Source organism: Anopheles nili, chromosome 3 (genome assembly GCF_943737925.1).
Source record: "Anopheles nili chromosome 3, idAnoNiliSN_F5_01, whole genome shotgun sequence".
NCBI lineage: Eukaryota > Metazoa > Arthropoda > Insecta > Diptera > Culicidae > Anopheles > Anopheles nili.
The window spans coordinates 34,730,461-34,744,308 of NC_071292.1; the positions used below are offsets into that span (position 1 = coordinate 34,730,461).

The 13,848-nt window shown below is 44.9% G+C and overlaps 2 protein-coding genes across 2 annotated transcripts in view; one reads left to right on the forward strand and one right to left on the reverse strand.

Annotated features, from left to right (window-relative positions):
- Positions 1-741: 741 nt before the first annotated feature.
- Positions 742-4,846, reverse strand: LOC128724129 (A disintegrin and metalloproteinase with thrombospondin motifs adt-2-like). The gene is made up of 7 exons (XM_053817894.1): positions 4,430-4,846; positions 2,591-3,366; positions 2,393-2,521; positions 2,206-2,325; positions 2,010-2,142; positions 1,084-1,602; positions 742-1,011 (listed from the first exon to the last, which is right to left on the reverse strand). Exons 1-7 carry the CDS (start codon positions 4,844-4,846, stop codon positions 742-744), a joined length of 2,364 nt encoding a protein of 787 aa, XP_053673869.1.
- Positions 4,847-10,010: 5,164 nt separating this feature from the next.
- LOC128725868 (protein disks lost) overlaps positions 10,011-13,848 on the forward strand; it is a 69,785-nt gene continuing 65,947 nt past the window's right edge. The window contains exon 1 of the mRNA XM_053819637.1: positions 10,011-10,097. Within this exon, the coding sequence (XP_053675612.1) occupies positions 10,011-10,097 (87 nt within the window). The remainder of the gene's footprint in view (positions 10,098-13,848) is intronic.

The following is a 13,848-nucleotide window of genomic DNA, read 5'->3' on the forward strand; positions in this document are numbered from 1 at the left end:
CGTCCGAATCTGGCGTTATCTTTCTGTTATCTCAAGGTCTGTTTGTGCCATACCACCGCTTCACATATCGCTTGACGGAGTGCGGCGAAGGCCATGCTCAAAAGGTGTCCTTAAGGCCGTTGGCTACTTTACTGGTACATGTTCTTAGCCCTCCATTGTCAAACAAATGCATCCACTTCAAGAGCAATCACTCGAGGCATAGTCGTATGTTATCAGAAATGAAGATATCAGTCAACTGACCAATTGCACAGACTCGGACAATTTTCACCCCATAATGGTAATGTTCGAATGTTGCTCTCCTCTTCTGCTCAGAACACTCCCCCCTCCCCCAAAGGTCCACACGATACGCGATCATCGATGGCAACAGCTTGTGATTGATTCATTGCCCCTTGATTATCACCCGCGTCCTAATGCACTGTCGACAGGCGCAAAAAAATTTGCCTTCTTCCGTACCGTTGTTGGCAGCAATTTGAAAGTGTTGCTTGTAACAGCCGGAAGCTCGCATAAACCTAGGAACCAGCGATTTTTCGATCAATCAGAATCATAAACGTTCGTTTTTGTGGCTTCGTAATACTTTTCTCAGCTTATTTTTCATCATTCAGTCAGTAAAGACACGCATGTTATCAACTCATATATGGGTTTCAAAATTAATAAATTTGTGCAAAATCATTTCACTTAATAAAAAAACTGCGACAATTTATTAACTTTATTTCTCACACACCTTGAGCTAGATGTTTCCGTTTAAGATCTATTTAATTCATCTGTTTGGTTCGTGTGGGTTCTGAAACCGTCAGATAAATCAAGGTAGTCTTGATCCACCCATTGATCGTCATTCGGCAGTTGTTCCGGTTTCAGGTCCCATGTTCCGGTAAGAGGAATAACATTTTTATCCAGCGACAAGTAGTTCAATATTGCACTATCAAGGAAGTGAGCATTCATCGGAAGAGCGTTTCCGGCTACTGGAATATCGTCAGTGATCGACCAAATTGATATCTTTGACGTCTTAAAGTTCTGAAATGGAGAAACAAAATAAGATAGCCAGTAGGTTGTAGTGTTTTTTTTTCTGTTGTGTACTTCTGTTACCTCAGGCAAACAGTGATGCTGCTGGCAGTAGTAATTCGTCCCAGTTTCCTGGTGACACAGTGTCCCATCGGGAAAGTACGAATCCACACCAAGATCATTCAGATCGAACCGCGGCGCGTAATATGCGTCGTTGTCCGCCCGTTTGCAGTAAATCGCGCAGCTCATCCACAGGCGCTTCGAATCGTACGGTCCTTGAATGCCGCGACCTTCAGGGTCCAACCGGGGAAGTAGTTGACTGAACTCTCGACATCTTTGGCTGGCATAGAACTGGATTGGTTCTCGATTCGAGCGGCATAGCTTCACATCGTCACAAATTGCTATATCCAGCGCTGCACCTTCACAACCTTGATCAGTGTTAACCGGCGGTGGGTTATCACAGCTTCGAGTTCGACGCCGGTATCCTTTCGACCGTTCCAAACACCCTGAAACACAGTCTTCGTCCATCCATTCGCTCCATCCACCGGGCACGGTATTGGTTGGTTTTTTCTTTTGCTTTACACACGAACCTCCTTTGCACCACTGAAAGCGAACAATTTATATTTTATTTAAATGAAAAATATTGGCTCAAAATTAAGGCCTGTTAAAAATATTGAAAAATATGCATCGATCATTTAATGGCTAAAAAAGGCTAAAAAGGTGCCGTTTTATCAGCAACTAAGTTTAACTGGCTGAGGTTAGCTGTATATCTAATGAGTAGAATACTTGATAAGAAACCATTTCACAAATTACTTCATCAAAATTGATGCCAGAACCCTTAAGATCGAAAGCTTTCAATGCATTGACTTTGCATACTTTTAGGCGTATTTCTTCTCTCCCAGTGCTTGTCAACCGCGCTTCACATTTCAACTTAACTGTTGATTTTTATGCACATACAGACTCGTAGTTTTGATTCAAAATATTCAGATAATTCAGACAAGAACCATTACCTTCGAATCACCACAATCAGTGCCTTCTAGAGCTGGACCTGCAAAATAAAACCCGGTTCGATGTGGGGTACGGCAACGGAGATTCTGGCACATTGCCGGCATTTCGGTAGAGGCTAGAATTGCATCCTTATCGCTGTACAAAGAAAGTAAAAGCATCTATTACGTGCTATTGAAGGAAAAATTCAAACACACTCACGTTAGCAAGACTTCGCATTGTTTTTTAGCCGTCCAAGCCTGGCCCGGATGTCCGTAAAATTTCGAAGTGTCATACTCAGCCACGTTTTTCGAATCCGTCTCAAACAAACAACCCGCCCAGCTAGAACAAATAATGCATATTAATAGCTAGGCCGGAATTTATTGGATTTGGATAGCGAGGATAGTACTTGATCTGTGAGATCACTTCAGCGCTGCACGTGGACCACGTGGTTTCTCCCTGCGTACCTCGCGACGGTGACATAACGAAGCCATCTTTCGGGCATCCGTTGCCAATAGAATCGTGATGCATTCCTAAGCTAAAACGATGCTCAGGAAACATGAATATCTGCGAAATTCACGCGATCTTCTCATGCTTGATCACTTACTTGTGGCCTATTTCATGAGCTGCGATAAAGATTGACGTAAAGCCAGACGAAGGATACGGTTTCCCAAAGACATTCCTGGCACCAAACTCCGCAATAACGCATGCGTAATCGCTCAAACACACTCCACCGACCGTTGCTAATCCCATGGTACCTCCATTACGGCGGCCATTTTCGATCGCATAGAAATCCAACCCAGATAGATACAGTGCCATATCCCAGCGGCCTTGGTTTAGCGTGCTTTGGTAGGAGCAGAAGGAGTCTAGCAGAAGATTTCGCTCACCATCGTAGTGCGGCATCGAAGAAGGCTGTGATCTCATGAGCTCTAAATACACCAACGTGATGTCCACACCCTGTCCAAGGGAAGGATGACGATACAAAGCCTGAACTCCGTTGATATACGCAAGAAGGAAATCTCGTAGGGCTGCATCGTTGAAGTTGAAATAGGGAGCAAACGTGTTGTAGGCGGCTTCATCAAAAAACACTGCCAACTCCACAGTTGGCCGTCCAAACCGAGCCGGGGCACTACGATTGCGGCCATCTCTAGCATCAAGCTCCTCAAGTTCCGCAGAAGAGTAGTTCTTTTGACCAAGCGTATCACCAAGCAGGTGTATCTCGGAATGTGTTCGCCTGCGAGTAAGCTCGTACGAAACGTCTGGAGGCGTTTGAACACGAAGGGTCTTTATCAAGTGTGGCCGACGAAGGGATGGCAGAAATGTTTGAGGATCGTCCACTGGCATGACTTCAAGCGGACCGGATGTGAGGAAGATAACGCCAGTCTAAAATAAACATTTAAAATTGAAAGGTAAAAATGGTGACGGTCAATAGAATCGATGGTTTCTTGAACGATGGTTTCGATGAACGTTTTACCAACAGCTTGATTATTTTTAATCTGTATTCTTTTTTCTACAAGTGATTTTCAAGCTTGTGAAATATCACACAGGACAGAAAAAATTAGACCTGATTATTCAACATAATAAGGTAAACATTATTAAACTCGATTATGAAGTCTCGCTACGTTATAATATCTTATCATAGATCAAGTACGAGACCATCGATTAAAAAGGAAAGGATTCACATGAGACGGTACGTTAGGGAAAACTCATAGAAAATTGAAAAATAATTCGTAGAACCTATAAAAATTACATTCTACAAGGTCATAAGTAAGCCATAACTTAAAACAAATCAGTAGCTATCAGTAGCGGCGAATGACAAAATGATATCAGTTGAGGTAGGTTGAATGAATGTATATGGCTTGATCATGGTATCGAATCAGTATCATACCTTAACTATAGCTAACAGTTAAAACAACAACAAAAAATCACGATTTGTAACAAACTAGTAACAAATTCTACACCTCAAATTATGATCAAATATTTCTGCATTCGATTTTTAAACGAAATCTTAAAACAATGACACATATTTTCTCTAGAAAACTTTCTATCTATCATTGAAAAGGCTTTGAACACTAGGATTCATTAGCAAGCTGGCACAGCAGGTTTGAAATACAAATGATTTTAAATATATGTGAAAGATACTTAGATGATTATTGATACAGCTAAATCACATGCAGATACTGTGCTGGGTAATCATGTATAAATGATTAATGTACCGTTTTTTGTTATTTTTTGTTTAAGTATTTTACTGATTTGTAACTATGATGGCTAAGTTACGTTTCAAGTACAATCGCCAGTAATTTTATTGAAGCTTTTCAACCTCACTAGCACTTGGTTGGAGAAATTATTGGACAAATTCCCACAGATCGTAAAGCGTGCGGAAAGTAGCCATCAACATCATATCAATTTCAATAAATCCATTCCCATAGGTACGGTCGGTACATACAAATCGTTCACCATCGCTCGTTGAAACGGCGGCCGTGGAATTGTCTTCATTATGCACAAAATGCTCGCCGACAGTCCGATCCACGTCCAGCAGCTTCGTCACACGCGCTTGCGTCGTCGTAAGCACCGTTGCCGGTGAACTGAGCACGTGGTTCGGTTTAAACTGTAGCACGATCGCGTCATTTCGAAAGGAGAAACTCAGGTTGAAATCTTTCACGTCCGTGTGGCGCACTTCCAGATCCACCAGCTCAAAGTACGGCCAAACACTTTCGCTTTCGCTGCCAAAATACTTTGTCCGTTCAGCTGCCGACAACCGATCGACGAACAGCTGTTTCGAGTGCTGATCGATGCAATGGCTTGCGATCACTCCAACGACCAGAACGAAAAGTGTCTCACAGACAACCCACCGGCAGGACATTTTTGTTTCGGTGAAATTTTTGCACAACACACAACCGAAACGAGGCAACCGTCTGCCAACGGAACTGAAACTCGACTGCAAGAGAAATTCTGCGCTTCCGGAGGTTTTAAATGGTTTTTTCGAGGGTGTTTGAAATTCTGCACGAGTGACGCAATTACACCCGCCACCACGCAGGAAGCCCGCAAATGAGATCAGTGGCACATCTGGGCACGATGCGGACTCGATCGACACGTTGGAAGAAACAGTGGAAGCGATGTTTAAATGCACACGGACAGGGCGGACGAGGCCAAACGGAGAAAGGCGACTGCAATTGCGATTCCGGCGAGTGGATGTGTTTGTCGAAGATATTTAAATGCGATTTTCGATGCGGGTCCTGAGCCGCGGGTGCACGAGTTGCCGAAGCTGAAGGGATGCGCACGTTGCGTTGTTCACAGCTTCGATTTATCGTAATTGCATCCATTTGTATGACACACTCTTCAAATTTGCCGTCTGGTACGATTGGTGTAGGAGCGATTTGGTGTGTCAAGTGCAGTGTGTTTTTAACACGCACGTCGTGTTTTCCGGCGTATTGCTCCTTGACCTGGCAATTATCTAATTAACAAATGATAAGGGTGTCGAGCTAAGTACCGCTGAAACTCGCGCATCAAAACATAGCGGTACCGTGGATTGACTTAGCTACTTTTTTACACAATGTGCAGCAATGAACCACTAAATATTGTAGTATTTTATAAAAATTGAAGGAAGATATTATTTATATGTTGTTGACGAAATACATTAACGGTAATTAGTAAAATATTTATCGTATTAAGTGAAAAGAAATTAAGAATTTATGAACCGTTTCAATCATTTTCCAATTCGAATACTTTATATGTTACCGTGAACATTTATAAAAATTTTATTATTAACCCTGCCGTAACACGGACGCCAGTACCTATATTTCGTAGACAAAGTACGCAATCCTAATATAACTAATTGTATCTTTGCTCGTATGTGATCAAGAGCGTCATGCTATGTATGTTATCTCTACTAATGTAAGTCGAAAGTACTACTCTGCTATGTAAGTCGAAAGTTTTTCTCGATTGGTTACGGACCATCAGTCGAGCGAACATTCAGCATATGATCGAGGAGTAAAGCGATCTAGCTTACACACACAGATAATGACTCATCATTGAAACTCTTCCATATAAGTGTGCCCTTTCGAACTACTTCATTAAATTTAGTTAATGTTTCTAGATTTCCAATTTACTTAAAATAATACATCAAATTTTAAAACCTGGCATGTGTCCCTGCTTAGGGAATCATCAAATATTGTTTTGAGCATTCCTGCATTACACATCCTACACGTCCTAAGCCCATTGAACAAGTGGCATTCCCTCGTCCATTTATTGTTTACAACGCTTAGCAAACGAGATGTCTCAAACCATCCAACGCAGACTCCTTATTGTGGCTTTAACTGACGTTAATCGTGTTGCTTTGCGTCTCCATTTACAGTTTATGATCTCTTCACCCTTCGTCAACAATTCACGGATGACTGAGAGCATCCTATTACCAGCGTTCTCCATCGAGATGCGTTTCGCGATGAAATGGAAAGTGTTTGCCCAACAGTCCTGCGTTAATTAAAACTGAACGATGGGTAATACAAGCGAAAAGCGCAACGAAAAAACAGTTCTCATCTTGATCTTCCACTTTACTCCGCCACGAATCTCACATCTCATTGTTTCCGGCGTGTGTTATGGGGCTCGCCAAGGGAGGATTGCATTTTTTTATGCATGCCACATCCATCCGCCTTTTTGCATTCAAATGTATTATGATCTTTGTTCGAGAATTATTTGCCACGACTCATGATCGCACTCATCATCGCATCAAGGAGCGACGGACTTCTCACCCAGCACGACTTCTTCCTTTCTGCTGCTCTCTTTTTTCGTTGTTGTCTCTCTCTCTCTCTCTTTCTTTCTTACATACACTCCTAGTGACTTCATATGCACAGAGTGCAACTGGAGTGCATCCGGCATAGGAACGACGATCAGCCCCGTCTGCGACAATCGATCACGGGGAACATATTTTCGACAACTGCTCCAGACAACGCAGATATAAACAAAACTCCGATGCGGTTTAATCACACGCTTCCTTAAGCCGTTAGGCGGAACGCATCCGGCAGGCGGGAACATGTTTTACACCCGCGGGCGCCCCTCAACAGACGAAGATAAAAATAAATGTGTGACAAATGTGTGTTTATGGTTAATTGAAGCATACCCCCGCGGCAGAGGCTACTGAGACAAAACGACGAGCATAGTAGTGAGAGAAAGAGAGCGATCTCATGTGTCTCAACGCTTTTCTTTCTTTGCGGGTTTGTTTTCCTCACGCCACGGTGTGATGACGATCAGCAGATCTGACAGATCGAAGGCACGACACAACGTACGAAACCGCGCTCTTTATGGCTCTCCGAGAATCATTCTGCCGCGAGTAAATAAGTCGGTGCGTAAACAAAGCTTTAGCATACCGCTCAGTTTGATTTCACATTTGCCTCCGAGCGGTTCGTTTTGTAAGTTACCGGCGGGAGGTTCTAACACCGGCAACCGCCTACACGAGATCCTCGCCGAGTCAACCACCATGGAGAGCGACTACAACACGTTCGAGGACTACTTCAGCAACGAAGTGTACGCAACGGATACGGTTGACTTTGCCGATCGCTGGAACAATGGATCTGGTCAAGATGCGGTAACCGAAGAACACACACAGCAGTTGGTTTTCCTGTACTGGTACAACACCGTTATCGTCAGCGTCGGAATGGTGCTTAATCTCGTACTTATAAAAGGAATCGTTGGCGCCCGGTCAAATGGTGGTGAGTGGAAGTGATCAGCCTTTGCGTGCAACTTCCTGTTTACCTAACCACCCTCTCGCTTGTATGTTATTTTCCTGACAGGAGCGCTTTACTTCGTGCTACAGATAGCGCTCGTCGACATGCTGACACTCCTGACGAGCGATTGGGAGGTGTACTATCATCTGCAGCATGGCTGGAACCTTCCTGTTGGCCATTGCATGGCGTACAGCGGGCTCGAGTTGCTTACCAGCGTTGCGCTCGTGTACTTCATCGTCGTGCTTAACTTCCATTCGATCGCGTCGTACAATTTGGCGGTAGATATGGTGACAAGTGCACCCGCCACACCGGACGGTGAGAGTGCTGCCGAGTCCTTGACGGAAGAGAACAGCTACGAGGTTGCGACAGACTTAGTGTCCCAGAAGCGATCACTCACGATCGACTACCGGTACAGACAAAGGCGCATTCCAGTATCGTTTCCTATTTTACTCGTCTGGTTTATGGCGTTCTCCGGATCGCTGCCATTGTTCCTGTTTTCTGACATCGTCACGACGCCGGTAGGAGGACCCCTACAGTGTCAGAACACGGTATTCGTGAATACCATCACTAACAGCGGTGATGTGGCTGTAAGCTTAATAGCACCAGTGATACGAATCATTCTGCCAACCGTTGCGCTGTTAATAACGCTCATCCTAACAGTGGTCAAGTTCTACAGAGGGAAACGTTTCACTCAGCCGGATGAAATCGAAGAAAATGTAGCTTTCGCACTAAAGGTGTCCATTTTCCTGTCCATCACCTACGCCCTATTCACCTTTCAAAGGCTGTGTGCGATGCTACTGCAAGAGATTCTTGTTGAACCAGGTGTTGTGCCACCAAAGTTCCCGCTAGCCAGCTCAGCCACTGGGTTAATGCTAGCAGTTTTCCACTATTCGGCGTGCCTCGTTCGCCCGTTGGGATTGATAGCGATTTGTAAGCAGAAGAACAGCCACGTGGACATTACATTCATTTATCCGAAACGGCCGGTAAATAATGCGATGTCACTGCAGTAATGTAAGCTTATGATATAACAATTAGCATAAGGAAAATTTTATGTTGATGGAACTTACAACCTATAGTGTATAGTGGACTGGATATGTTTATCGTTACTTTACGATCTAGTCAGACTCAGTCAGTGAAGATAGACTGAAATGAAACAAATCAAAGAAGAAAAATCAGACGTAACTCTCTAAAATCGGAAATGACGTGCCATACCTGAAGAAAACTCAGTAAAACGACTGGTTTGTTAGGTATTTAAAGAAGTGTTGACTTCTGTCTGCATGAGTGATGTACCAACATACACAAAAAATTTTATTTTCAACCCGACTCAACAACGGTCGATCAGAAGACGAATAAAGCATAAAAATATATTCTGCTGCAAATAACCTTTTAATGGTTTCACCAGATGCAATTGAAAAAAAAAAACAATTATTTATATTCACCTTTATTGCAACACGTGGACATAATTGTTTACGTTACAAAATAGCAACAAAGATTGAAGATACGCGTAGTTGTGTCCAGCGAATCAAATGATTTTGATTAAAGGTTAATTGGTCAAGACGACTGTTTAAATTTTTTACTACACTCATTGCCGTAGAGTGAAACCTGGCTTGCGACCATGTGTCGAAGAGTGTGATCATCAGTCTATCAGTTTTCTGTAAACTCTTTCCTCGAATGCTCCCTCTTACACTTGTTACATACCTATAAAATAAAATAAATAATGTATGCAAATTGTACATTTCGTAAAATTATCATTCGTAAAATTCGTTTTCGTTAATTTACATTTCGTATTCCCGAGATCGTAAATTTTTATCTACGAAACCACTATTTAACAGATGTAAATAAAATGATGCTCTTTGAATCCATCTGTTAGCAACACGATCCCAATAAACACCACGAATAATTACATGCTGCACCACGTTGTGTGTCGGTTAAAAAAATCAAATTTAAAACACTATCGTGGGGTATGACGCAGTGAATATGCCACTGTGCAGTCGTCATTCCTACCCCCATTCCACGTTTGGAATGAAATCTGCTGTCAAATGGTTGTCATGCCGTGGTCTGACAAGAAGGCAAAAAACCCGCAGAAATTGGAAAGCTGTTAACAAATAATACTTTTAACAAAAATGCTTAGCTACTGATAGTGATCGTGTTGTAAACTGTGTATAGTAATGAAACGTTCAGCCTAAAACTGCTAGGTAACTTCTTTGTTTTAGAGTTAAGTGTTGTGAATCGTAATTGAACCTACAGCGTAGTGTGTTTTGGTCCTTGTGCAAAAGTGTTTACATTCGGAACCGCTGGAACTGAAAAATGAATGAAGAGGTGCTGAAAGAAATGGTGGAAGCGGATATTCCACCGGCAACGGATTTTCTTGAATGGTTCCTGCATTACTTCAAGGTAAGTGCCCGTATTCATATTCGTTCCGTTTGTCTAAACATGCGTTGCGTGCCAAAATATCGATGGTATCGTAAAAAACGTAAACAAACGCTCATGTTCAGGGGAATCTGACAGCTGGTGCCTGTGCTGAAGGTTCAGCACGGGATGTTTTTTCCTACACTACTGGGCGATAAAATATGCGTGTTTGTGGAACATTCACTGGGTCGGATTGCTTTGTAGCAGCGCAATGCTAGCTAATTGAAATATGGTTTAGACTTCTTCATATCCTTCATATAGACTTCTTCATATTTATATTATATTATTTACATTCTTGTCGCACATTATATTATATATGTTATTGTCAATACTTTGAAACAAACCTCCAATTGATTCCCGTTTCGCGACTCAAACGTGCTAGCTTCACATGCAAGCACTTGCATTACGATTTCAAATGCACCTAAGAATGCATCCGAAACAAAATTTGCTTTGTTTACGAAGAAAAATCTCGTATACATTCATCGCTGAAACGTTCCCTACGAACATGTGTTCTTTTTTGTGCAACTCTAGCAAAACCAGCCATTTATTGACGCCAAAAAAGATAGTTTTACTGAAGCAGAATGGACTCTTTCGTTCTCTAGCGCACAGGGCCATGCACAATGTCTCGCATTAATCGAATTGTTTGACATCGTAATCGCGCCCGGCATTAGTCCGTTTGAAATCCCCTTTTTTCTTCTTCCCTCACTCCTGCAGCTCACTAACTCGCCAGACAGCAAACCGGCGTCGTCGTCGTCGTCGTCGTCTCGTGTTCGCGTTGTTTTGCATCCCACAATCGTTGAGTGCATCCGTGGGAGAAAAGCTCATGCTCTTTCGCGAGCTCGCACTTTGCTCGCGGCCAGAGCAGATGCTCCCGGTACCCGGTGGCTTTTTTTTTGCTGCTTCTGCTGCTGCTCTACCACAGACCCACCACCGCCAGGGGGTTGCATCGAAAGGAGAAATGATTATCATCGCATCGGGCCGGGGCCAACCCGCTTTTGCAGCTTTTGCTTTTATTATGCACCTCCCGCCAGACTGCACGATCGTGTCTGGGCGATTGCAAGGACGCATGTGCAACGGCGCGCATTCGGCCGGCGTTTTGTCTACCGGCGACTGTTGCCGACCGTCGGATTCGACTGCCCGGGAACGCAGACACACACACACACACACACAAAGCAGGCGGCGATGCAAAACGAAAACACATCACCAACACAACCGCACAAAAGAATCGCGCCCGGTGGGGCGGATCGTCGCGCATCTTTGCGGCTGGCGAGAAATAGGGTGCAACGTGAAGGCCGGCAGGCGTTTGTGCCTGTTTTTTTGTTTTTTGGGTGGGATGAGAAAGCTCCTCTTTTTTTTTTTCTTTGTTCTTGTTTTTGGCTGTGGCTTCATTTGCCGGTACATATAAATCCGCGGACGAGACTCACGGATTTGCTGCACCCGCCGGACACGCACGCGGTATGTCCTTTGTCGCGACCAGCCAATGCGTCCTGAAGAAGCAACAGCAAAACGAGGAGAAAGAAGACGAAAAAAAAAATGGTCGTCTCAGAGAGCGACGATCAGCAGACACACGGAGACAGCTTAACTAACTCGCTCTCTCGACGGACAAGCGAACCGGGTGGTCGCAAGTGACGTGCATCATCATCATGCACGATGCACCATGCACCATGCACATTTTGTAGCGTCATGCATTGCATGCGCGCTGTCGAACGTCCCCGGGAGAGAACCCCCGGGCCAGACGGTCGATTTCCGCTGAAGGCCACCGCCACCTCGTGGAAATTGAAACAATCAACAATGTCTTGTTTTCTGCACCGCGTTCATTCAATTGATGCCGCCGAATGTGTCCCATTCATTAATGGCGCGTCGGGATGTGGTGCCGAAAGAAAGAAAACCCAAGCGACCTCCGGGTTTCGACCCTGGCACTGTCACGAGAAAACTCACGGGAAATTTCCCTGCAATTTCCCAGGGCGGCCAAGGTTCTACTGAAGGCGCCAAACAAAACGCGGTGATTTCACTTTTGCTGATATGCCGCTTTTCAACCCCTGCTTAAGGTACGCTCTCCTGCTCTCTCGCTCGTTCTCTCTCTCTCTCTCTCGCTCTCTCTGTCATTTGGTTAGCAAAATTTTACGTGACTCACCCGCCGGCCCGCCAGGGTTTATCACACAAGCCAAACACACCAACATACAGGAAGTGATTTATCGATCATTCCGGCGAAGCTGATGTCCCGGGGTCAAAAATGTCCTGCTGGACTGCATCACCAGGCTGGGATGCATTTACACCCCCCCAGCAACGCATTATTATGCATGCAAAAATGCAAAACAATCCTCGCAATCCTCCCGAGACCCGAGATGGTTGTGTGTCTTCCGTGAAGGTGATTCCGATTGGATGCGGTCGGTTGCGCAAAGTATAGTGCTGTGTTCCCGCGAGTGTTCGTGGCTGGAAAATTGCATCTCTCTGCCCCCGCTGCCTCATCGCGGTCGCACATAACAGCCGGCAAACTTTCCATAAACCCGTGCCGGGCATGGAAAAAAAGTCCTTGAAATAAATTAACGTGCCGACGATTCGCTTCGAACGTCGCTCGACCCGTCGCTTGGGTGCAGTCGTTGCAGTGCATCCATCCGTCGGTGCATCCATCCATCGATGCATGTGCACACACACGCATACACACACAGAGACGCACACACACACGTTATCAAGGGTTACATTGCGCTAAGCGATTTGTAAAATTGCTTTAACAAAACCTCCGATTCGAGGGGGCCTCGGGTCCAAGGGCGCATATCCCCCAACCGTGTGTGTGTGTTGTTCGCTTTATGTTTTATGAGTGGCAACATAAAAATGCACGCCCGTGCGGTGGATGGGGTGGGACAGGGCGAGATGCATCTTGCTGCGTACGGGGGTGGGTTTGTGTGTTTTGTTTTGTTTGGAGAATGGAATATATATTTTTGTGCAGGAGCAAAAGCACGGGGGTTGTTTTTAATTTTATCACCACCCGTCTGGGTTCATTAAATTGAGCATCCAGCGGGCTGTTTAAAGGAGTCCGGTGGCTAATTGTGAATCCTCGCCAGATTTTAATTGCACAACGATTGGGGTTGTGTTTTCGAATTGTCCATCAAACCGAATGGGTGCTTCATCCCCATAATCACGCCGAGTGGTGGTTTATGATTGGAAGTCTTTCTTTTTTCATTTATTTTCTCAAAGCCAGGCGCCGCATTTTCCCCCGGGCATAGGAACGAAATCACAAAACGACGCGCCTCATGCAGAAACTCGTAACTTTGCCGCAAAATACGGCCGCTCGCCGCAGTAATTAACAAACGCGCCGGCGGGCGACATTTGCGAGGGAAAATCACCCTTTGTGTGGGTGTGGGTGTGTGTTCGATCCAACTTCCTGTTCGCACACACGCACGCACGCACGCACGTACGCACGCAAACGGTAGCTGTGACGCGCGTTTGAATCCGATTCGCGGATCCTCCATTCCTCCACCAAAGGGAAACCTGGCCGCGTCCACACACCGACCCTTATCGAGGTTCCGGGGTTTTCCACCTCCCTTATCGAAATTGCCACCACACTTGCGACCGAAAACCGAAACCGAAGCAAGGTTGTTCACCTTTTTTTGCTTCCACCCTCCCCCTACGGGAGACACTCGAGCACACCTACACACACACACATACAAAAACCCACCCTAACGAAGGGGGAGTTTTGGGTAAATCTGCCCTCGTCTCGCTTGGTCCGGTGGTGGAG